The sequence below is a fragment of the Alosa sapidissima genome, chromosome 18, assembly GCF_018492685.1.
Source record: "Alosa sapidissima isolate fAloSap1 chromosome 18, fAloSap1.pri, whole genome shotgun sequence".
Taxonomy (NCBI): Eukaryota; Metazoa; Chordata; class Actinopteri; order Clupeiformes; family Clupeidae; genus Alosa; species Alosa sapidissima.
This window is the reverse complement of record NC_055974.1, coordinates 4,221,138-4,247,576: the sequence shown is the minus strand read 5'-3', so window position 1 is coordinate 4,247,576 and position 26,439 is coordinate 4,221,138. Positions and strand designations below refer to the sequence as shown.

The window sequence follows — 26,439 nt, the reverse complement described above, 5'->3', positions numbered from 1 at the left end:
ATCTCCGCAGACAACTTCCCGGCTCATGCTGTTCTTGGATTGACTAGAACATTTAGCTTCAGAAGGGTCTGCCGGTTTTGTGCTACCAAGCAGGACATTTCCCATAAAATTACAGAAGATGACTATGTTATTAGAAATCCCCAAAACTACCAGTACCAATTAGAGGCTGTAACAGAAAATGCAACTAATGCTGCCATGTATGGAATTAGACATGCATGCTGCTTTTCGAAATTGAAATTCCTTCCTTCACCCATTGTTTATCTGTTCCCCCCTGACATAATGCATGATTTTATTGAAAGCATTATCCCCAAAATCATCAAATCAAAGTGTTACGAGAGCTGGTGAAAGAGAAAAAAAATGAAATTGGCACAGATCAACCAATCCAATCCAAAATGTCCCTTATGGAGTTAATGACAGAGTATCCAAACCCCCTCCAATATCTGAAAATGCACTTGTGGCCTGGTGGATGTCTGGCTGGTACAGCCACAGAGAAGTGGACGCTTCAAGCTCCACGTTGCACTTAAGCTAAACAATTAAATAGGCTACAGCACAGAGCAGGCCTGGTGTGATGCGTGCGAATGGAGGAGACGCTGTGTGCATAACAGGCAGATGACATTAGGCTACAAATGACATTTTGTTACTTTGTAGCTAACTTGTACAACTTTGTACACATGTGTTACTAATGCTTTGGACCTTTGCTTGAGGACATTTTCCGTAACTAGACCTCACTGAAGGTTAATTGAATACCCCTGCTCTAGATTAAAAAAATAAAATAAAATGCTTGATCAAGGATCCGGCCCAGCCTGGCCCGGCCGAGGATAGTGGTGGGAAATATCGGGGGTCGGATCAAGTTAGGGATCGGGCAGAGAATCTAAACTCTATGGACTATATCCTCTTTAACTACTGGCATTTCCTTCTGTAAATTCAAATTAACTTAAAGAGACACCAGGCAAGCCTGATGCTTTTTCTCTATGAAACTCCCCCTCGCTCGGTCTGAAGCTTTTTTCCTTTTTGTTTGTATCTTCCGTCAAGGGTTTTCGCTGCTTCTTTGCCGGCTCTGCCATTATACACACGTTTGCAACAATCGCATTTCGTTAGCCTGCCTCTGTGCTGTGGATGCAGGATGTAAACTGATCCTGCTTCGGTCGGCGGGTACGATACACTGAACTTGCAAGCGGGATATTCTTCATACAGGCAGTAGGGGCGGGCGAGAGAGTCTCCATTCGCCCTATAATGAGTCATTTAACCATAAAACGACTTACGAAGATGAGTAATTAAGACGAAAACGTCGCCTGGTGTTCCCTTAACTGCCCCTCATTAGCATCTCACTGACAATTTTATCTGCAAAAATCACATTTCCCGTCACGCATGTTTCAAGTGCAAGTTCAGTGCAAGTGCAAGTGCAAGTTCAAGTTTCCTCATAGACACACACACACATGCACGCATGCAGGCAGTTAAACACTCTCACACATATATACAAACACACACACACACACACACACAGAGGACATGCCACTCTTCCACTTTTTCAGTTCCCCATTATAGACATTGCACAAGCCATATATGTATATATAAGCATGTGCGTGTGTGTATTTGTGTGTATTTGTGTGTGTGTGTGTGTGTGTGTGTATGTGTGTGTGTGAATGAGTGAGTGAGTGAGTGAGTGAGAGAGAGAGAGAGAATGAAAGAAGATTACATTCAGTGCTGCAAAAAACCCATAAGAGACACACAGCAATAGCAACAGATCAAAATGACAGTAACAGCTGTCTTAAGAATTTGACGAGAGAAGACAAACACAATTTTTTGTAATACGAAATGTGAAACGGCGTGACTCTCTAAAATCAGTCTCTGGCACGTGATGTCACGTGGCCAGAGTAGGCTATCTCTGAATGCTTTTCACGAGTGTGGCATTCTGAAACCGTCCTTAAATTCGAGACCTATAGCTGTTAGAATTGTCCCTTGTTTCGATTTGGGACCGTGTAGTTGGAATTATCATTTGTTTATTTAAAGTCCAAAAACAGTCCAAAGTATTTAAAGTGTAGTGGCAGTTTATGGACGCATCATTTTAATGTTGGTTTACTACTCCATATCCATGTGGGTTGGTCTGTTGTTGCAAAATCCGCTGAATAATTTTCTGCAAGCAAACCGCATCCAGGTGCAATCTCTATATTGTTGAGGTCATATGTAATAATGTATTTGACTGTTATCTTTAATTTTATTCAAGAATTTTGCTGATCTACTATCTTTTATGGCCTATCGCTCTGACAATTTCATGATTTTAGGGGATTTTAACATTCACATCTGTTGCCCATCAAAACCTTTGGTTAAGGAGTTTTTATGCCTTGTGGACTCTTTCAATCTTGTGCAATCTGTTATGGCCCCGACACATCAAAAAGGCCACACATTAGACCTAGTATTGTCTTATGGTTTTAATGTATCTAACTTAGAAATTATGGATGTTGGGGTCTCTGATCATTTTTTGATTTTATTTGAATCTATTTTGTTTTGTCCCCCTGCATCTCCTATTCCTTTACCCATTCTATTATTCCACCACAGCCACAACATTCTCTAATACTTTCATCCTCTCTCACTTACCTACTATCTCTGTTGCTATTTCCACCTGCTCTGACATTGAAGAATTAGTCAATCTCTTTAATGCATCCTGTCTTGAGACCTTAGACTGTGTTGCCCCACTAAAACAAAAGTGTGTCAACTATCACCACTCCATGGTTAAATGCCATGACCCGTTCTGTCAGAAAATCTTGCAGGAAACCAGAGCGCAAATGGAAAAAAGAGAAGCTTCAGGTCTTCTATGACCTTTTCAGAGATTCTCTAAAGATCTACCAAAACTCTGTTAAGGCAGCAAAGGTTGAGTATTATGCTCAGCTTATCAACAATAATGCTCATAGGCCAAAAGTTTTATTTAATACCAATAATTCTATTATAAATCCTGCCTCTGCGTCTCTTTCCCCTTCAACTGAAATCTGTGAGAAGTTCCTCAACTTCTTCATCGATAAAATTGACAAAATAAAATCTCAAATCTCACCTCCGGATTCGGATCCCTCAGTGATAGAATTTTCACCTAGCTGCCTCCAACAGTTTCAGGATATCTTCCTCCCAGCTTTCTGAGGTTGTCTCCCATATGAAATCTACATCCTGCCACTTAGATGTTTTACCTGCACGCCTTTTTAAAGAAGTTTTTACCATCATCTGCCCTCTTGTATTGGCCATAATTAATCACTCACTAACCAATGGAGGTTTTAAACGTGCAATTGTGCAACCTTTACTGAAGAAACCTAACATTGAGCCTAGTTTCTGTCAAGAAAAGGTTGTCCTCTCTCAGGTTTCTTCTTATCTGAGTGAGTTCAATATATGTGATAAATTCCAATCAGGTTTTAGATCTCTGCACAGCACTGAATCGGCCTTGTCCAAAACGACATTCTCTTAGCAGTTGATTCTGGATCTTGCGCCCTCTTGGTGCTTCTTGATCTGGGTGCAGCATTTGACACCATCGACCATAACATCCTATTAAAACGCTTGGAGGATGAAGTTGGTCTCCAGGGTTCTGTTTTGCAATGGTTCTCTTCTTATCTTAGTGATAGATCATTTTCAGTTAGTTTAGGCAATTTCTCCTTTTCCTCTGCCCCTAAAGTGTGGTGTTCCTCAGGGTTCCATTTTGGGCCCTCTTTTACTCTCTCTTCATATGCTACCCCTTGGCTCAATTTTTAAAAAGTATAACATTCAGTATCACTACTATGCAGTCTCAGTCTCAGTAACTGTCTCAGTGACGTCAAATGCTGTATGGCAAAACATTTTCTTCAACTGAAAGAAAGTAAAACTGATATAATTATTTTTTGGCCCTCCAAGTGATGTTTCTATCTTGAAAAATGCACTAGGACCTCTCTCTGCAAACTGCCACAGTGAAGTCAAGAATCTTGGGGTTTTCTTTGACTCCTCTTTAAATTTTAATAAGCAAGTAAATAGTGTGGTCAAAGGCAGCTTTTTCCAGTTAAGAACCATTGCAAAACTGAAGCCCTTTCTGTCCTTCTCCGATCTTGAAACTCTTATACATGCTTTCATAACATCTAGACTAGATTATTGTAATTCATTATATGCAGGCCTGAGCCACTCCACTCTCAACAGACTTCAGCTAGTTCAAAATGCAGCAGCTAGATTATTAAGTGGCTCTAAGAAACGTGAGCATATAACTCCTGTGTTGGCTAAGCTGCACTGGTTACCTGTGGAGCACAGAGTTAATTTTAAAATGTTACTTTTTGTCTTCAAAGCCCTCAGTGGTTTGGCACCTAGTTACATAGGTGACCTACTAATTCCGTACAGCACTCCAAGATCACTTAGGTCTTCATCTCAGAATCTTCTCTATATCCCCAAAACACGCCTTAAAACTAAGGGTGATAAAGCCTTCTCTGTTGTTGCCCCCCAACTCTGGAATAGTCTACCTGTACATATTAAGTCCTCTCCAACCATTGACTGCTTTAAGTCTAACTTAAAGACTTTCATTTTCTCCCAAGCTTTTAATCTACCCTTAATACCCCCACGCACACACACACACTCTTTATTCTTTACTTTATTTTTGACCAATTTGTTTATTATTTAAATTATTTTTTTATTTCCCCCCCATGTTATGTTATTATTGTTGTTGTACCATTGTCATTGTTTTATGTTTGTTTGTAAGTGTAACGGATGCCAGCTAGCTTAGCTGTGCTTGTGGAACGTTGGTAAACCTCACTCCCCGACGCCTCAAGAGTGCTGCTGGCATGCAAGCCAGTAGCCTGGGCTATTGGCTCAATTGTTAGCGCGCTCGCCTCCCGATCCGAAGTGCTGCTCTTCGCGGGTTCGAGTCCGGGCGTGTGCAGGGCTGAATCGCGCAGGTTCAACACAGAGCGCAGGTTACATAAGCACTTTGGTTTAACTCAGTTGTTTTTAAATGTGCTATAGAAATAAAGTTGACTTGACTTGACTTGACTTTTGTATTTCAAATCCAAATATGTTACTCATCACAGCACTCACTTATAGGCTATGACTACGACAACACCTCCTTCTTCAATCTGCCAGGTAACTTATTTGCAGTCTACCTGCCGAAGCTGCAGCATCAGCTTAACTTTGCTCGCAACCCACCACCTCCCTCAGGCCTCCAGTCTTCTGTAGTTAAAAGTAAAGGAGTGTATGCCGTCATTCTAGTGCAGTGTTTCTCAAACTTTTTCAGACGAAGGACCACTTAACCAATAAAAAAGAAACGCACGGACCACCTAGCTAAAAAAAAAAAAGATTAGACCTACTTCAACAGTATATTAGCCTACACAATAGGCCTACTCACTGAACCACCTTAATTTATGATTTAAACTGATGGCATAGCTTACATAGGCACTGTTGCAGAACTGTTTGGATTTACAAACAAGTTGGTTCAATATTACAAACAACTCATCTATATTATATTTTACCACATCTGCTCGCGGACCACTTGGGATAGCTTGCGGACCACCAGTGGCCCCCGGACCACACTTTGAGAAACACTGTTCTAGTGGTAGCACAAGTCTTTTTTAAATCACAGCTTTTTCTTAAAGGTGCCCTGCCACACAAAACCATTTTTACTTGTATTTTTTTTAACATGTTAGGTCCATATTTGTTTGTGCTATGTCGTGAATGAAAATAAACAGCTACCTCCTCTGTCAGCTCTAGCCACTGAAAATAAATAAGCAGAGAAATTAGGCCAATTGCAAAAGCTCTTCAGATTGACGTGGAATTGATGAGCTCATTACTATTCATGAGCTCACCCAGTTGAGACCGTGCCCACAAAATTCGTTTAGCTCTGTGACAGTTTTAGTAGGCCTATGCAAGGATGGCTGAATGTCAAAGGACTTGTGCGCTATGCACGAATAGAACTTCAACAATGCATTTTGCCCAAGAACCCAGACTTGAGGATCAAATGGCTTCAGTTTATTTTTTGGAACAATGCTACAGGCTTTGCAAAAAGGTTGCTGTTGAAGCCTGGAGCAGTAGGCTACCATCACAGCAGTCTACGACCAGTGCCCGTAAGTAAAACGTTATTGTCAACTAGGGTTGCCAACCGTTCCGTAAAATACGGAATCGTCCCTTATTTAAAATGAAAAAGATGTGTTCCGTATTGACCTGATACGGAACGCATATTGTTCCGTATTATTGAGAATCAACTCAGTGCAAATCCGACAGATCAGTATAATAGCCTACGTTAGACTATGAACAAAGAATACATGATTAGTAGGCTATGAGATAATGGGAAACCTTGCTGCTGTCATTTATCCCTCTCGGTTTGTCTGTCATCACTATCCCAACAGGGAATGCACTTTTCGTTAGAGCCACTGTGAGTCACGACGTAGCCTAGCTTGTATCTTGTTTTGACAGATATCCCACTTCCTGAGCTCACAGCTTTTGTTGTGGCTAGACAGGCAGCAGCACAAGAGCCATGAGAGATGACAATGTCACTGTACTCACATTTAAACAGTTTCTGAGAATGATGTACGTGACCTGTCAGGAAGCATATGTGAATGTACTTTCAGCTACGTGACATTGGTCAGCCAGAGTAAGACACAGGGACCACAAGATCCGTACACTTTATGGGGCAACAGGCTACATTCAAACCAGAAGCATAGGTGACATTGGTCAGTCAGCCAGCCAGAGTAGATAGGAGACACGGCGGGGACCAGTTACACCAGTGGTTTTCCTGTGTAGAGACAGTTTGTTTCAGTCACTGAAAGTTTTTCTCTATTTTTATGTGGAGGAGAAATGTCCCGAGCATTAATAGGCCTACTCAAACTAGAAATGCAATTCCAAGGAATAACCAGTGCATGAAAATGCAAAACGTGATGTTAAATAATATAATAGTTAAAACAGCTGCACGATTGCACGATTACGGCCAAAATGATAAACACAATTATTTTGATCAATATTGAGATCACAATTATTCATTAATTTTAGTGACAAAAATATTTTTTCCCTAAACATATTGGACTTCCTATTGTAACCTGCGTTGTTTGGAACCACAAACACACGCCCAGACTTGATCCCGCGAAACAGCACCTCAGATCTGGAGTCGAGCATGCTGACAATCGAGCTAAAAGCCCAGGCTACTAGCTTTCATGCCAGCAGCACTCTTGAGTCGTCTGGGAGTCGACAAAGAGAGCCTCAAAGAGAAGCGTGCAACAGAAAGGGCCATGGCAGAGCTCCTGGAACAAGAGAAGGAGAAGCAGCTGAGGTGGACAAGGAGGGAAGAAAGAGAAGAAGACAGGCCACTTGAAAAAACAACTGGAGAGGGCGGCCCAAGACTGGACAGCCAGGATGGAACAACGACCAGAGGCATAATATGCCTCCACAATACAATTCAGACAGGCCGTTATGGACGCCCTGCCGAGACCAGTAAAGGCACAGTTGGAAAATGACTGGCGCCTGGGTTGCATGACTAAAGATGAGTTCAGACTAGCAGTGGCACACTACGTAACACTCCACAGGCAAGGAGAAGATAAAAAGGAACAACAAGAAAAGGAGGTCTTGCGAAAACTCACTCAAATGCAGTTCCAAGAGACAAAAAGCGCAAAACAGACCGCTACCCAAGCCCCAATGATGCCGGCCACAGACCCGGTACCAGGAGCCCAGACTCTTGCCCCACAAAAACAATCAACACAAATGGTACAGCAGCCTGTGGCAACACCAGTGGTACAGCAGCTGGTGACGACATCAGTGGTACAGCAGCTTGTGGCAACACCAATGGTACAGCAGCCTGTAACGGCACCAGTGATACAACAACAGGGGATGATACAGCCACAACAAATGCCACCAATGACATTTCAACCAGTGATGTATGGGCCTATACAACAACAGAGACAACAATGGAGGGTCAGTTCCCCGCCCTAACGAGGGGAGCTGACGTAGAACCGATGCTGCAGGTTCTAATACAGGACAGAGAGGTTAAATGTTTAGTGGACACGGGAGCAACGTACACTTGTCTTCACCCAAAAGATGCCCAACACCTCCCCAGGTCTTCAGGAAAATTTATGAAGACAGTGGGTTTCTCAGGAAAAACGCAGCTTATTCCAATGACAGCCCCAGTATCAACTGAAAATGAAGACAAGGAAATTAGGATACCAGTGTTAATAGCGGAACACACGCCTGTCAACCTGCTGGGGCGGGACGTGTTGTGCAATCTAAGACTCCAAATTGAATGCTCCCCGTCAAGAGTACAGATAACAGTGTTAGCAACCCAGATGGCTATGATGATACATGGCCCCCCACAAAACCACGTCCAGCAAGTTTACTGGATCGGCCAGTTGGAACAAGAGCTGTACAACAAACTTGCAGAACAAGTAAGCAACCTCCATGGCCATCTACGAGAACCAAGATGTCCCTTTCACGGCACAATTAAGTTTGACCAGACGCCAAATGAAGAAAGAGAGGAAAAGTGGAACAGAGAAGTGGAAGGCTGGAAACACATTCCGCTGGACATATACACACAGTAATAGTGGCTAAAGAGGGAGTGGCTGCTGACGTAAAGTTCATGGAAGGAGAGAATATGGGAGAATTATTTGACATGCCCCACATCACTTGGTAAGAGTGGTAGAAGGACACAGAACAAGAGAGATGGCTCAGTGATGCTCAAGGCTCGATGTGCCAAATGGAAGGGGACAACAAATGATTGGGTCCAAATAGCCGGTGAATGCGTGCATTGAGGACTATCCGGCAGACATACCACATGCTAATGTGTTACTGACAATAGGGTGTCATATTTCGTTCGACCTCCACTCCACTAGATGGCAGACATGTCATACGTCATCCCCGAGTCGAAAAATAGGCAGGCTTTAAACAAAACTTTCTAGCTACAGCGCATTGAATCAGTGCGTGAAATACCAGAGCTAGTGTGCGTGTGAGCCACTTTGTCAGAGCGATATTGTCAACGTCAGCGAGTATTTGCATTAGATTATCGTCTAATGGCATCAAAAAAGTTTACCCGAAATGAAGTGTTAGGTCTTCTATTCGCGGACCCTGATTCTGAAGGGGAATATCTGCCTTCAGAAAATGACGGTGATTCGTTTAGTGAGGTTTCAGATGTGTCCCTGCCTTGCAATGATATAGCTGGACAAAGTGAGAGTTTACTCCATAGTTTAGCTTACACCAAGCACAAACGTTGAATCGTTTGCCCAATGTCACTGGTGGGAATAATGTTTCACGGGTTCGGAGTGTTCATCGGGAAGTTAGCAGGGTGTTAGTGGTGTGGCGAACGAGGCTGGAGGTAGCCTAATGTCCATAGTTCTGTCTTTTGAACGTGTGCCTCTCCGCAGTCGCGGCGACAGTAACGTGGTGGAGCCTTTGTCTAATGGGTATGTTAGACGAGGTCAAAGTGCTCATAGGACAGTTAGGGGGGAATGTAGAGGCAGTGTGGGGAGTCACAATGAGAATGACAGTAGGCCTAGTCCGAGCTGCGCAAATTCTCTCCACTCGACGCAAGCGCGAGGCAGATCTGGCCATGCTGCTCGCAACAGGAGCAGAGGTGGTGACACGGGGCAGGAGAGCCATTAGGCCATGCATAGTCTATCACAAGATGATGGGAATGCCGGCCCTGTATGGATAGGATATGGATATGGATAGTCATTATCTCTACAGCAAAAGGCCTGCTACATAAAAAAAAAAAAATTGTCAGCCATTTATTAGTAATGATTTACACTGTTGATTATCTATTTCCCTGACCATTTAGGACATATATGTGTTCTGTTTTTGTGTGTTCATGTCCTTGTGATGTGTGTGTCTTTGTCAGCTAAGAAAAAAACAACAACAAAAAACATCAACAAAAACAACAAAAAGAAAACAAATACTAACATTGTCTCTTGTCTTGTCTCGTCATCTCACTCCTGATCTGTGCCTTGCCGTGGCAAGTGAGCTTTTGAACTAAACAGGTCTTGTCTACTTGTGTTTGTGTGTCATCTGAATAATAAATATGTGCCCCATACATGGAATCAGAGTGCCTACTGTATGTAGTAAATGGAAAATCTCTACAGCAAAAGGCGCCTACCGCTACATGCATTTGGTTTGTTTCTGCCATTTATTAGTAATGATTTACATAGTTTGTTTACTACTTAGTATTTACCTGAGCATTCAGTATTGTGCAATATAGCATACAGAAGGTGAGGGACATTTTGGGGAGAAAGAAGTGGTGCATTTTATCATTCAAACATGCGACTTTTCATGAAAATTCTATAATCCAAGATAGCCACCACCATATGACGTCATAATATGCAAATTAGATATAAACATTTAATCCCTACATAAACTTTGGGTCATCCTTAATATTTCTCTAATTTACAGAAAGTCTCTATCTCTTATCACTTTTAAGATATAGCCTTTTGAAATGAAGATGTCAAAATCGAACATTTCGGAAAAAAAACTCTGGCGCCTAAAGGGTTAACTGGAGGCAATGGCTCAGGGTTATCCACCATGCTTTCAGGGACTTGAGGCAGTGTATTCAGCATATGTCAAGGCCTCCAGCATTACCATGGGATGGTCAGTGATCATACACACCAGTCATGCAATAGCCCAGTTAGTTGAACAAGGAAAGTTCTGCCTGACACCCCAGAGACAGCTCAGATATTCGACTATGAGGGTGTACCACACAACTGTGTAGCAGACTCAGTAGCCTTCTGTAATCTTAGGGAGCATCAAGAGAGTGAGCTACTGGGGGATGGGATAACATACTTTGTAGATGCTGTAGTCATAATTATGACAACAAAACACACACAGGGTTCAGTGTAGTGCAAACATTGTAAAAAAAAAAAAAATAATTACAGTCATGTGCGAGCCCGGTACACAACCGTGTTCAGCTCAACTAGCGGAGCTTAAAGCATTAACAGCAGCATGCTCACTAGCGGAAGGACAGGAGGCAACCATATATATTGACAGTGCATACACTCACAATGTTTGCCATGTGCATGGCGCACAGTGGAGGCAAAGAGGCTTCAAAAAATAAATAAATAAATAAATAAATAAAAAAATTCAGATGTTATTCAGAAATTCAGTTATTATTAGCTGCCATAATGCGACCAAAAAGTCTAACTATATGCAAATGAAAAGCACACTGTAAGGGGCATTACCGTAGGTCATGTTAAGGCAGATGAGGTAGCAAAGGAAGCTGCCTTAGAGGCAAGAAGGCTTAATGCAGTCCCAAAACCACAAAAACCATTCAACAGGTCAAACTCGGATGGTGGCCCCAAATTGGCTCCTCGATCTCCTAATAGATCAGGCACATTGTGTTTCTCACAGTGCAAGGGAGGATGTGAGGCAGCAGATTCTTGACAGAGGATTCTGGGCACCATTGCTTCAGGATCGCATTGCTTATGTGTTGAGGAATGGTCACATTTGTGCAATAAGCAACTCAAGGAAAGGCATAAAAACAGGCATAGGGCCAAGACCCCTGGGACACATTCCACTCCCAGAAGGTCCATTCAAACATCTGGTGATGGATTACATTGACATGGGAAAAACAGTCAATTCATACAAACATGTTCTAGTGATAGTATGTCGATACTCAAGGTGGGTGGAAGCCTGACCAAGCAGGGGACAGGATGAAAAGACTGTGATTCATTTTCTGGCAAGAAGTGATCCCCAGGTTCAGAATTACAGAAATAATTAGCAGTAATAATGGTAGAGCTTGAGCGCAGATCCAAATTTGCCAAATCTAAATTGGGTAGATGCATTGCCAATTGCATTAATGAAAATGTGAAAAAATCGCACCATGCACCTAACGCCGCATGAAATGGTGACTGGAAGAGTGATTCCTACTCTGTGAATTAGTGACGGAGACCCTCGCTAGAAATATTGGAGCAGAAAGTGAGCAGTTATATTAAACAACTTTCCCAAGTTCACAGGGCAATTTTCAATGAGCGGAAGAAGAGAAAGGAGATTGGAGAGGGGGTTCGAAGAAGGGCCCATTCAGGGCGGTGTCACAGAGAAGAACGGAGGAGCCAGACGATGATCAGGGAAACCAAGGACCGCCGGGACCCCCACCAGACTCTCCTGGGGTGGATGATGGTGGTGGGGAATCCGGGGGAGAATCAAGTACGAGTAGGGGTATATCAAGGAGGATACTGCCAGCTCCTGATACTGGCCCTAGGCGTGATGTGCCTAGGGGGCATGGGGTTTTCTCTCCCCTATCTGTTCCTGCAGGGGCTGCTGATGATGGGGTCGAACCGGGTCCAAACAGGAGGAGGCAGGTACATTCACCTAACCCTGAGGACACTCCCGAACCCCAGATACCCGAGACCATACCAGCCCCAACTGCAGATAGTCCCCCAGCCGTCCATACAGCCGGCTCTACAGTCATCTCCACAACCCCCTACAACGATAGAGACCATGCCGATGAGAAGGCGGAATCAACAGACGAAGAAGTATCAGGACCAGAAGAGGAAGAAGGGGAAGCAGTATTCCCGCCGCCCACGCACCAGCAAGGGGACACAATCAACTGGCAGGCCAGTCACAACAGAGGATACTGCCATCAACTACGCAAACTACAAGCCATCCTCTTATCTTTCGCCCAGTTACCAGAGGCCACTGTTCCCTAACAACAGCCCCGGAGGGACCAGCAGACCCGGAACGTTCTGCAGATCACCCCCACTACAGGTATAGCTTCCTTGACACCCAGTGGAAAAAACAAGAAGAAACTAGGGACTGGTTCCCCCAGCGTTCGGAAAGCGAAGACGACGACTGATGGGGTGAAGGCACCAACCTTCTTGTCAAATAAGACATCAAGCGATATCCTGTATATGGAAGATTTGGTTGATGCCGTGTATATAGAAAAAGTGGATGAGACAATAAATCGACCTGAAGGGTCAGGTGAGGAGTGGAGAGACCAGGTGAGTAGCACAATTACAGAGATAAATAGCACAGCCATGCCAGTAAACAACGAAACAATACCTCTCCAGGCACTGGGGGAGGTTAGCGGAGGCCACGCCAATAAAAGTTGGATCAAAAGAAGGAACAAAAGGTCAACAGGAATTTTAAAAGACAATTCTTGGATGAAGTGGGCCGAGTACACTGCAAAGACAGTACACCCAGAAGGAAATTGCTATGTGTGCTCAACAATTAAACCAAAACTGACTGTACTGCCCATGGCTGGAACATGCGAAGAAGTTGCAGCCGACATGAAGTCAGGAAAAACATTTTTACAGGACCATTTCTCCCCGTTTCATTGCCTTATGATAATGGGGAGCCGGAGAGGACGAAAATTGAATGAGACAGCAACATGGAGTGATGATGAAACCCAATACAACCAAGATGACGGTAATCCAGTGAAGAATAATAAAAAGAGATGTACAGAGGCTTACCCAGGGGTGGGAATCGCGACAGTACCGATAACCCACCCATACTACAAGGTGCCTGAGGATGCGCAATTTGAATGCTTTGAGAGCCCAGCGGAACTGAAAATAAGAACAGGTCTAAAGGATTTTAAGCTCAACTCACAGGAAGTGAACACAGGCACCAGTATGATAGCACAGTTTCTGGCACACGCTATGAAAACTGCAGTGAGATATCAACGTCAGGATGCACAGATAAAGATGGAAGAGGCAGGAGTATTTGAAGGAAACTGTACTCCGAGATGGGTTCGTCAACCAACAGATTTCACGTTCAGGTTAATGGACAAAAGTGGACAGAAATGGACCGTTGAGCCCCCAGACAATGCGACAACAAAAATGTTTTCTCGATACCCACAGGACACTCCCCTGGCGGACGCATGGTGGGCCTGTGGAAAGAAGTGGGGAGTGCGAAATACTCTTCCAAAATACTGGACTGGAAAGTGTGCCCGAGTTATGCTGACCCAGACAACTCACATCATCCCCTGGAAGCAACGTAACTCCACATTGACCAACACGACCCTAGACTCACGAGAGCAAACGGAGAGCCGTGGTGGTCCAAAGAGGAACCGAAGAGCAGTCACCTCTGGAGAAATATACTTGGACGTATTTGGACAGCCAAGGAACATTCCAAAGGAGTTCAAAGTAAGGGACGAAGTGGTTGCGGGATTTGAGGCAGCTGCCATCCCATTTTATGGAGCAGCGGTGGGAATTGCTAAGAATGCAGAGTGGATTAACGCAATCCACTACAACCATCTGCGATTTATGAATGCCACTTCGGATGCGTTTCTTGCAGTGGACCGTAGGCTAAATAAAACCACTAGGATGGTAATAGAGAACAGGATGGTACTGGACTGGTTAGTGGCCAAAGAAGGGGGAGTGTGTGCAGTCGTAGGGACAGAGTCATGTTGCACATACATCCCAGGAGCAGATGAAGATATGGAGGATTTCACAAACGCAATGAACAGACTTAAGGACTTGAACAAAGAAGCCCATGAAATTTCTGGAAAAGGAATGATGTTTGGCTTAGGTGATGTGTCAGGAATTTTTAGACCAGTAACTCAGTGGCTGAAGGACACTTTTGGGTCACTAGGGGCACAAATTGTAGCGTTTGTTGGGAAGATACTGCTTGGAGCTGCCTTGGTGATAGGACTGTTCTGCTGTTTTACCCAATGCTGTGGGAAGATCTGCTCCAAGACTGTGGCCAAACAATTGATGGTCGTGGAAAATGAGTATGAAGAAATGTACCCGAACACACGTGGACATGAGAATCAAATAATGTTGGAGGGGCTCCAGACTTAATTGGTCCTCCATCCACCGGTTTGGCAAGAATAGGGTGGGGCATGCGAGGCGCCCACACCTATACACAAGAATACATAGATGCTTTGTCTGTACACACACACAATTACTGATAGGTAACCCACAAGACATGTACCTGCACGCCCAGGTGACAGAGAAAAGGATAGAAGTCATGGGCTGTGACCTGATACGAATAGTCGCCTCAAAAGAGCATCTTTAATCACACACTCATGCACAAAAAATCATTATAAATCTATGTCTGTCTGTAATCATTCATGCTAGTTTGCCAACATCCTGACAATGGTATGCACAATTGTAAACACAATAACTGCACACACTCAACATCAAGCACTGCTGAATGTGACAAGTTCAAAACTCACAAAGCTACTGCCATATTAGCTTCAAAGTCTCAGACTTACTTTACAACTTGTGCTTTGTGCAGATGTGGAAGCAAGTGGTCCAGGCGCTCATCTGTGAGTTGACAGTAACTGAAGTCCATCTTAGAGAGTTCATTGCACTGCTCCAGAACCAGCCCCAGTGCTTTACAGAGCCCAGTGTCCAACTGAACGTGACTGAGGTCTAACTCGTTCCCAACAGCTTTTAAGATAGCTGAAGCACAGTTTCTCAACTCCAGTTCACTACAGTGGAGCATGGTAGAGAGGAACTGCTTGAGGAGAGTTTTATCAAAGCTATCCAAAAAAGAAAAGAAAAATGTTACAATTTGTAAACCACAGACCAAATATGTTGAAGTCGAGTCATCTTAGTGAACTACCTGAAAACTACTTTGTGGAGAATTGGAAGTAGCTCCTCCATTCCAGATTCTTCCACTTGGCAGTCCCGTATGGTCAGCTGAATCTTGAGTTCTACATCACTAGCACAACAGATGGCATTTGAGATGGCCCTGCAGTCTTCTGCACTAAAATATATTTCATTCTGACCGGAGAAATCCAGTTTGTATTGCAGCGCTCTCAAGAGAGACACAGTCACCTTCTTCTGCTCATTGGAAACCACACTGGCATGGATGAGCTTAATCAGCAGCTTCTGGTCAACCCTTATATGAAGACACACAAAAAAATTAACTTATTGTGTAAACTTCCCTCATTCAAACAGGAACAACTTATAAAAGGCGTACCTAAGTTTTAACACTCTGTGTAGAAGTGTTAGGGCATTTCCAATGTCTTCTAATGGAATGATGGCATCTGTGAGGTCAAGTCTGATGCCATCACTATAGTGGAGTGCAAAGCGCAAGGCGTCAAAGTCGGTAGGGTCCAGTTGTTCTTCTCTAAGACTGATCTCATTGTAAAACGACTTGGTCAGTTGGATCACCAAGTGGCCTGCACGTTGTTTGTAGATCTCTCTCAGGAAATCTTTAACAAATGGACCTCTTACTCTGTAAAAACCAACATATTTTAAACAATACAATATAATAAATAATAATAATAATAATAATAACATCCTATAATTAATCATTGTTAGCTTACTTCCCTCTCATATTACAAACATCAACAATAAGTAGGCTTGTATCACTAACCCTTTGAAGTGTATTTTGTTAGGAATCTTCAGAAGTTCCACGATCTTGAGCACATTACACTGAATTCTCTGAGGGTCTATAGTAATTGGAGTCTTGGAGTGCTGAACAAAGTATTGAAGTACACTCCAGGACAGACTGCACTGTGAAAGGTCCCCATCAATCTTCTCCATGAACAACTGAGTGAGACTGGCATCTTGGACGGAATACACTACTTCAACAACTTGACTTAAAACTTCTTGGGACATTCTGAAACAAGTCAAGTCAAGTCAAGTTTATTTATATAGCACATTTCATACACAGAGGTCATTCAATGTGCTTTACATAAACAAAACCAAACAATAATAACAAATAAAAGCATAGAAGGGCAATATAGTCAAAGAATAGTTCAAAGGTAAAAATCATAATAAAATGAAAACATAAAACACAAGGTAAAATCATTTAAAAATAAAGAATAATTAGTAAGCAAAAACAAAGGCAAAAGTAGTAAAAAAGTAATAAAAGACAAGAATAATTATCAAGGCAGATTCAGAATTTGTAACTCGGTGCAGTTAGCAGAAAGCATCTGAGAACAGTTTGGTCTTAAGTCTAGATTTAAAACTGGCTACAGTTGGGGCCTTTTTGATGTCATCCGAAAGTTGGTTCCAGAGCTGAGCCGCATAGCAGCTAAAAGCTGCTTCACCATGTTAAGTTCTAACAGTAGGTTTTACTAACAGGTTTTTCACCTGGGACCTGAGAGGACGAGAAGGTGTGTACAGCTGAAGCATGTCTGACAGGTATTTAGGTCCTGCTCCATTTACTGATTTATAAACATGCAATAGGGATTTAAAGTAAATTCTGTGACTTACTGGAAGCCAGTGCAAGGACTTAATAATTGGAGTAATGTGGTCAGTTCTTTTAGTTTTTGTTAGGTCCTAGAATCCTAGCTGCTGCATTTTGTATCACCTGAAGCTGTTTAATAGTCTTTTTAGGAAGGCCTGTGAACAGTCCATTGCAGTAATCAACCCTGCTGGAGATAAATGCATGAATGAGTTTTTCTAAGTCATGTTTTGACATCAGCCCTCTGAGTTTGGCAATATTTTTGAGGTGATAAAAAGCTGTTTTAGTTATAGCTTTCATGTGGCTGTTGAAATTTAGATTTGAAAATTAGATGTCAATTAATACACCAAGATTTTTAACAGTATCGTTTGCCTTCAACCCTTTTGTGTCAAGGAGAGTGGCAACCCTAAGTCTTTCCTCCTTTTTACCAAATATAATTACTTGGGGCAGCCGTGGCCTACTGGTTAGCACTCTGGACTTGTAACCGGAGGGTTGCCGGTTCGACCCCCGACCAGTGGGCCGCGGCTGAAGTGCCCTTGAGCAAGGCACCAAACCCCTCACTGATCCCCGAGCGCCACCGTTGTAGCAGGCAGCTCACTGCGCCGGGATTAGTGTGTACTTCACTGTGTGCTGTTTGTGTTTCACTAATTCACCGATTGGGTTAAATGCAGAGACCAAATTTCCCTCACGGGATCAAAAAAGTATATATACTTATACTTCAGCTTTTTCTTTGTTCAGCTGAAGAAAATTTTGAGACATCCAGGTGTTGATTTGTTCTATACACTGACACATAGATTCAAGAGGACCATAGTTGTTTAGTGATAGAGCTAAGTAAATTTGTGTGTCATCTGCATAGCGATGATATGAAATCAAATTATTTTGGATGATTTGTCCAAGTGGGAGCATATAGAGGTTGAATAATAGTGGCCCCAAGATCGACCCCTGGGGAACACCACAGATCCAGGACGTTGGTGTTGAGGTACAGTTTCCGATGGCAACAAAGAAGCTCCTTTCTTGTAGATATGATTTTAGCCAGCTGATAACTATGCCTGTAAATCCAACCCAGTGTTCTAGTCTGTGTAGTAAAATATTGTGATCAACAGTGTCAAATGCTCCACTAAGGTCCAGTAGCACTTGGACTGATGTTTCACCTGAATCTGTGTTGAGGCATATGTCATTGGAAACTTTAATGAGAGCTGTTTCAGTGCTGTGATTTGCCCGAAAACCAGACTGAAAGTAATCAAAATACCCATTTGATGTTAGGAAGGTGGTTAATTGATTAAAGACTACTTTTTCAATAATTTTGCCAATAAAAGGTAGATTGGATATGGGCCTTTAATTGTTTAGCATTGAGGCATCCAGGTTATTCTTCTTGAGAAGTGGCTTTACAACAGCTGTTTTCAGTGACTTAGGAAAAGTGCCAGACAGCAGTGATACATTTACAATTTGAAGGACATCCGCCGCTTTGAGGTGAAAAACAGTTTTGAAGAAACTGGTAGGCAGAGTGTCTAAGACACATGCGCTAATTGTGAGGGGGGATTTGTTAACTTATCAACAGTTGAAAATAGAATACGAGTGTTATTTGAACTTCTATTGATTGCATATTTCAGAGTTATATGTGCGGAGCATCTCTTTATGGATTTCATAGTGGATCTGAGGTTTGTATTTACGCCATTTTCTTTCAGTCATACATACATGTGCACACAACCAAATCAACAAACACATGCACACACTGTATAATAGATATGTATATGCTTTCAGTGTCAACAGACACATCAGGGACGACAACACTGGATGACATTTGGATAACTAACCTGATGAGAAACGAGGCATTGAGACACAGTAGGCAAATGAGAGTGAGGCCATCAGTTAGCCATTTTGTCAGATCCAGTATTTTAACTGTCCATATTCTCAAAAGCAATGCCAAATCACTGAGCAAGCTTGCGGTTGTTGCCACTGCTTGACCAGGATTGTCCATGGTAACCTGAAGTTCCTCAATGATAACTGGTCTGTCACACCTCTTGACCATTTTGCCCAATTTCAATATAATGACCTCATTAATTCTAAAAAAAGGACGAGAGAAAAAAGGATGAGCCACAGTGCAAAAAGTCATTACCTAACAGTGTCTCCAAATGTGAGGTAATAAATTCCTAGATGTGTAAAACACAAGTAATATCAAAGTTCAAAGTCTGCTTTATTGTCAATTTCTTCACATGTCAAGACATACAAAGAGATCGAAATTACGTTTCTCACTATCCCACGGTGGAGACAAGACATAATTTTACCAATTGATGGCTTATTCATTCTAGGATTTAAAAAAACAGGCTTGGCCAGGCTAGTGTATGCATGTTCTGGTACAAATGAATTGCTGTAACGTTACAGATACAGCCTAATCAGATTGTTTGAATACAGATATCTAACCAACTGTTTGACTGGTTTTCAGAAAATAAGCCTGAATGCTTGATATTATGCTGATTGTGATTTTCACAATGTTGGTGTTACAGCAGGTGCACTGCCATATCAGTGACAGACATATCAGTGACGAAGCATTTCTGACAACCAACCTTTTTTGGTATTTGAAGATATAGCCACAAGTGTCACTATTGGAGTTTGCTCAGTAGTGGAGAGGGAGCGGAGAGGGCTTTGTTTCAGAAAGGGCCAATAAGATGGAGCCATAGCAATCAACAATCGAACCATACACCTAAAGATGCTGGCCAAATATGTATGTAAAAGCAAAGCTACAAAATCAGCTATTTTCTTCCTATAGGGTTTTCAGAGCACATCATGAGAAAAAACGAACTAAGGCATGCTTTCAGCCAAATATAGCAGACTTTACAAAAGCAGCTCAGGTAATGAGATCCTCTTTCCTCTTCCTTCCAATTTCTATATATCATGACATGACCTGCCACTGACATCTCCATATCTGACAGTCTGAAAAGTCAGTGCATATTATACTCAAGGGATATGTTTTCCTGGATTTCATTGTCCACACTTTACTTGGGGGATTGCATTATACCTTAGTGTTTTAAGATGGGTTACATCAGAGAGAAGCAACTCGGCTCCTTTCCGGGAAACTGCCACAGGAATCAGAGTGAGTGAGAGGTTTTCTTGTCGGTCTCGGTGGTCTAGAACTTCTTTCACTGCCTTACATATTCTGCTGGGCAACACACCCGCTAATGTAAAGGCAAAGTCCATTGGTCTGAGAAGCAAAGAGACCAGCTCTGGATTCCATTTACTGTCCACAGACAGGACCTCACACAAAGACTGGAGAAGCCCATCAACACAGCTAGAGAAAAATAAATAAATATACAGTACATACACTATATAAGCATACATAAATATAAACAATAGGCTATATGCGCTAATATTTTATTACCCACCAAGAAATTGGCCTTTTTAAATATTACTAGCCTTAGCCTACTGTTTTTTTTTTTTAACTTACATGAGTTTTGTAACATGAGGAAGACAGAGAAGGAAATCCTTGAGTGTGTGTTCTTCCTCTGTCCACCCCCTTATCTCCACTGGCCTCTTCACGGTTTGTAGCTTTAGAACCTGGGGGAGTGCAGAGATGTTTCCTTCAGAAAGGTCCACCTTCCAGACTTTAGGGGTTGTCTGGAGAATCTTCTCAACAAAAGAGAAGATGGAACTTTCCATCGGTGTCTGTTGGGTCACAATGTGTGAGTAGAGGTCCAACAGGAACCGTGTCTGCTTGTACCCATCATGTTCAGCAAAGGGGAAGGTTGAGTAGTGGCACAGTAACATAAGTCTTCTGTGTACCTCCTCTCCTCTTGAAGATGCCAGAGCAACAAGGCCAAGAAAGACTTTGGTACTTGTCTTGGGACTATTGTCAAAAAATGTAGCACTGATTCTGCAACAGAGTTAACAAATAGTCTCACTTTTAATGCATCATGGTATTAATGTATATTTATGACAGTAAGGGGGCGTTCGCACTGACACACTTTTTTCACCTCCAAAACATGAGTATTCCGAAGTAGTGTTAAACCATGCAAGGTAAAAAATAATTGTGTATGTTGTTGCTATGATACAATATATTTAGCTAAATCACTAGCTCCCTGATTTGGCTAAGGCAGGCAACTAAGCAATGACCCATTGTTGGAAAAAAAAAAATGTGACCTCAAAAGTTGAACTATTTTTTTTTCTCTTCCAGCTCCTCGTGTTTTTAGAAGCCTCACTTTTTTTCAATGGTCAGTCGTGCCATTCCATAGGGAAACGATTGAATTCAAGCGCCTGGAGGCGAAAAATGTATGTCAGTGTGAACCCTCTTTTAAGTAATTTGTTGACATCTGTATCGGCAATTAGGGGTTAGGCGGGGAGATCTGAACATGCTAAAACGTGACAGACTTGGATTTTTATAACATATTGAAATTGATGTGCCTTTTCTATTATTCATTCTGTGAGTGGAGTTACACATGTGACGTGAGCAACATTGGGAAAATTAGGTATAGAGGTTATAGGGCAATTCCATGGAAAATGATTTTTTTTGTAACATCCATAACGACAATGAAATGTGATGGTATGGTATGATGTGAATGATTACATGGAATTTGAGCATTTGCTATTTTTGGCTGAAGAATGTAAATGAGAAAAAATGCACAAAAAATGAATGTTATCATTCACATCATACAAATGCCAAGGCATTTCACTGGCGTTATGGATGTGACAAAAAGTCCATTTTCCGTGGAATTGCCCTATATATTTACCTGAGTTTTGAGACAAAAGGAATGCTGTCCAAAAGACCTGACAGTTCTTCTTCTTTTCCTGACCAGCCAGTTAATTCCAATGGCTTCTTTACTGTTTGGAGCTTAAGTATGCGAAGGAGCAATGAGGTCTTTGCATCAGAAAGGTCTACTGTCCAAACTGTAGGGACTGACTCATAAACAGAATTTAAAAATGGCCGAACACTGCTTTCTGCACACGAGTATAGGTCCAGTAGGAAGGTTCTTTGCATGTCTTCTTTTTTCTCAGCAAAGGGAAATGTTAGGTAGCTGCACACTGATGACAGGTTCCTCAGGGATTCATCACCCTCCGATGATGCAACGGTGATCAGTTCTAGAACTCGATAACATGCAGCACTGTAGTGACAGAGACTGTCACTGAAACTGTAGAAATAGAATAAGAAGCTTAAATGGTTCTGCCCAATCTGTTCTAAGCATGTATGTTCAAAGTCAGCTATCATGCAGGGCTATCAAATACATATACCCAATAAGCATAATACATACTACTATTACCTCAGTCGTGATACATATGGCAGGCACTGCAAAAACCTCCTGTTTTCATCCTCTGTTCCTTTCTTGTCTTTCAACTCCACTGGTGTCTTCTCTTTTTGGCACCTTTTGAAAATCTCAAGGAGGACTGACATCTTCCCACTTGATAGGTCCACTACCCAAACCGAGATTGACTGATATAAAGGTTGAAAGGCTCGGAGGAGGCCCTCTTCTGCTTTATTTTCATTTATCAAATATGAAAACAGGTTAAACAAAAATGCCATCTGCATGTCCTTATTCTCTTCAGCAAATGGAAAGTTTGTGTAGCTACATACTGCCAACAGTGCATCCAGGGTATTGTTTTTCATGGACAGTGCTTGAGTGAATAGCTTCACAAGGATTTTTATCTTAGTGTTGTTGTCTTGGATAGCCATGCAGTCATTGAAGCTGTGATGACAAATATTTTTTATTTTATCAAAAATTATTCTTTCACTGCTATGAAATTAGGCTAATTGTTAAAGGCAGACATCACAGAACGGATACAAAATTCATCTACCTTAGACACAAAGTTCTAGGATAAAGGGACTATGGACCCCAACTATTAGCAAATGGACCCCAACTATTAGCACTCACCGCAGTTGTGAGATGAAAGGTAGGCATTGGAGAACATTTTTCAACTCATTCACTTCTTCACTTTGTCCCCTCAGCTCAACAGGTTTCTGACAAGTTTGCAGCCTCATTATTTCAAGGACGATAGATGTCTTTCCTTCAGACAGGTCTATCACCCAACTGGTGGGGAGCGTCTGGAAAACTGGCTGTAATGCTTGTACGAGGTCCACCCCTTTCAATGCTTTGGCATCAGACTTAGAGTATAGCATCTGTATAAACTCACTCTGTTCCACAGGAGAAAATGAATGTGTGTTTCTAAGAACTGATAGCAGATGTTCTACATAAGAATGGCCTTTCTCCACCTCCAACAGAGCCCCCTTCAGGTATAGATCCATCTGTGCGATCCTCACTGTCTTTTTCCATGATTCTGTTGACATTACTTGGTCCCCAGAAAAACTGAATCTAAAAAAAATAAACACATAAATAAATAAATAATTATACAAAACATGACCCTACAGGTCTATGGTCCAACACACCCAATGTCAAAGGCACCTTTCACATTTTTGGACCTTAACATAATGTATCGTATACAAAATAATTTTGATGGCATATAACCTCATATGACGAACGACACTTCTGCTATTGTCTGAGCGACCCACTAAAAGCGATTACCGACCTAGCAACTTTCTAGTTTCAGGTAGCTGGGCTAGAATGCAGTAGCTTGAAAAGTTGTGGGTTCAATACCCGGCTTCCACCATTGTGCCCTTGAACAAGGCACTTAACCCCAAGTTGCTCTGGGGACAATAGCCCTTGTAATGCATAGTGACATAAGTTACTTTGGTAAAAGTGTCTGCTAAATATAAATGTAAACTATTCTACTGATTCTTCACCCCTCACCTTATATCTGAAATCTGAGGCAAACTCCCCACAATTAAGTCCAGCCATGAACACTGGAGAGGATATTTTGCATCCAAATGCAGAACAAGTTGTATTTTTGCTGATATTGCATGTGCCAGGAGTGATTGAGCATTTACAAGCAATTTCTGGTCTTCCTGATCTTGGACTGCTAGGTGCATATTGTATCCAAGCAATCTCAGCAAGTTGTCAATGTCAGTTTTTCGTTCAGCATGGAGGGCAATGTTCCATATCCAGTGCTGGATCTTGGGGGACATGCTGCAAAACACAAGACCGTTTTTTCAGTCTTCACATCACATAGTATATGATCAAACATAGTATACAAGCCAAAAGGAGAAAAGGCAACGTACCTGAGGCGCTGCAGATTTTTCAGGCACCCCAAGATCATTTTTACACCTGGCTCAGACAGGCTGCAGTCTAGAAGATTCAGTTCCACATTTTGTTTGATGGCCTGACTGATTACATAGGACACGGCACAGCACTGATGTGGATCAAGAGTTTCGTAACGCAAATCAAGATCATTATTTACTCTGTTCAGGAAGTCTAAACAGGCCTCCGGAGACTGATACTCATACAGGCACTGACAAATAAAAAGGATATTATCAGTCCCAGCCTCCTCCTGATCCACTGTGTAAAGAAATGTGGTAATTATGTCCTTGAAATACATAGAGGTTATGTGTTGTATGTGCTCTTCAGAAACAAGGCAGCTGATGCTTTCAAAGACTGTTTTGGACAGAAGCCCACACAAAAAGGGGAAAATGTATTTGAGGTATTTCCCATCCTCAGTGCGGCACTGACTAAGAGCATCACTGATGTTACCTGGCTCCATCAGCAAGAAAAGAGCTGCCCAAAATTCTTGCATTGTGTTGTGGAGGAATGCAGAGAAAGTTGTGTATGATGCTGATGAAACCTTGGATGACAGTGAAGTCAAAAAAGCATGCTGTAAACCCTCATCTTCGCCGTCTACATTTTTAATTTTGACTGTCTTAGCTTCCATGGCCTTATAAGACGTTTTTGCTAGGAACCTTATTTTCCCCTTGTTGTCCTGTATGTACTTGTTTAAGTTCTGTGCATTTTGTTCGCCAGTCCTTTTCAAGCAGTAATGAAAGATCTGCACATACATTTCTGTTATAGTATATGGACGTTTACAAGCATCTGATGGACTAAGGGGCATGCATGCAGTCACTATAAAGGCATACATTGGGACATGACACAGGCTGAAGAGCTCTGGGTTGTTCAAGGCATGACATTTTGCATAATTTTTTGTACCCAGCATCCACTCAAAGTAGGCATGAATAGAGGCAGCATTGAACCCATGAACCTCCACCCTGTAAGATGGCCAGTCAGCAAGAATGCTAAAATCTTCAGCCTCTGGTCTACATGTTGTCAAAATCTTGGCATCGCACAAAAGCTCCTTTTCCAGGACATTTTTCAGCACTGAGTTGTCAATCACATCCATTATGCCATCGAAAATAATGGTGACATTTTCCGAATTTTCCACAATGTCTTTGTAGATTTCCTCAATTCCCTCTTTAGGCTGGAGATACATCTCGAAAAGAAGGGATCTAAGTGTTCTTGGAGCTGACGAGTGACACATGATTCTCATCAATGGTTCATCAAAATAGAACATATAGCTTCCTTGACCATGGTCCTGTTCAGTCCAAAGCCTTAAAACTTGCTGGGCAACTGTTGTTTTTCCAATTCCCGGTTTACCAACGAGTAGAATTTTCTTCTCGTTGTTTCTCAGTAGATGCTCCGGGGACAAATTCTTTTGGTCTGTTGGAATATATGTTTTCAACTTTTTGGAACGAGTTTTTTTATAAGCCTTACACTTGAAAACCTCCCTGGAATCTGTGTCCAAAACCAGTGGTGTGTATTTAAATGTTTTCTCTCTTGCCTCATTTTTAAGAAAATTCACATTGTGCCGCCATTTTTCTTGAAGAATTTCTTTGGCTTTGTTTTTCAGTTCTTGCTGGTATGTTAAACAGGGACCATCACCTAAGAACAAGAAAATAAATAAATATTGGGGGTACATTTCAGCTGAAGGATTTATTATTCACATAGTCATTGTATTAATTCAGGTTTGCTTCAGTGACCTGCTGTCAGGCAAGGCTTGACCATTTAAAGCAAAAACAAAAGTAGGCATTATTTAGAACAACCATTAGAACAAGTGCTTGTTGTAGAGGAACAAACTGACTTGTGTGGGGTCGCAGGTGACGTAGACTACCACAATTTTAAAAAACTGGTAACTTACCACAATTTTAAAAAACCTGGTGACTTACCAAACTTATCCTCCTGAGAACCAATCCATAGACCTATGTCCTCTGTAGTGGACATAAGTTCTAGATGCATACCCCTTTACCCCTTTGAGCTATTCTATCAATTCCTGTGGTGTTTTAAAGAGGACATCCTGGGCTTTCTAATGATATATCATGTGATTGGCTGGGTTGCTGGGAACCTCCTCTTCCTGGTTCTCAAAAATGGTTGACATCAAAACAAGCACATTTTATGGAAGGAGGAGAGATAAGTCAAATAGTGTCTTCTTATTATTAAGCATTCATTATGATCACAATATATGGTCTTTTTAATGAAAATGTCAGGAATCATATCATTATATCATTTTGAAAGAAGTTAAGTTATTTATATTTTGAAATAATAG

At 42.0% G+C, this 26,439-nt stretch overlaps 2 protein-coding genes across 2 annotated transcripts in view; both read right to left on the bottom strand.

Annotated features, from left to right (window-relative positions):
• LOC121689778 overlaps nt 1–23,870 on the bottom strand; it is a 31,911-nt gene extending 8,041 nt beyond the window's left edge. The window contains exons 1-12 of the mRNA XM_042069889.1: nt 23,763–23,870; nt 22,890–23,327; nt 22,281–22,703; nt 21,753–22,151; nt 20,474–20,899; nt 20,048–20,317; nt 19,596–19,741; nt 18,846–19,094; nt 16,216–16,461; nt 15,817–16,074; nt 15,457–15,735; nt 15,104–15,373 (exon numbers count right to left, since the gene is read on the bottom strand). Coding sequence (XP_041925823.1) covers nt 15,104–15,373; nt 15,457–15,735; nt 15,817–16,074; nt 16,216–16,461; nt 18,846–19,060 — 1,268 coding nt within the window. The 5' untranslated portion in view covers nt 19,061–19,094; nt 19,596–19,741; nt 20,048–20,317; ... (3 more) ...; nt 22,890–23,327; nt 23,763–23,870. The remainder of the gene's footprint in view (nt 1–15,103; nt 15,374–15,456; nt 15,736–15,816; nt 16,075–16,215; nt 16,462–18,845; nt 19,095–19,595; nt 19,742–20,047; nt 20,318–20,473; nt 20,900–21,752; nt 22,152–22,280; nt 22,704–22,889; nt 23,328–23,762) is intronic.
• LOC121690195 (protein NLRC5-like) overlaps nt 23,759–26,439 on the bottom strand; it is a 240,402-nt gene continuing 237,721 nt past the window's right edge. Inside the window, exons 2-4 of the mRNA XM_042070620.1 lie at nt 24,131–25,778; nt 23,900–24,038; nt 23,759–23,776 (exon numbers count right to left, since the gene is read on the bottom strand). Of these exons, the coding sequence (XP_041926554.1) occupies nt 23,759–23,776; nt 23,900–24,038; nt 24,131–25,778 (1,805 nt within the window). The remainder of the gene's footprint in view (nt 23,777–23,899; nt 24,039–24,130; nt 25,779–26,439) is intronic.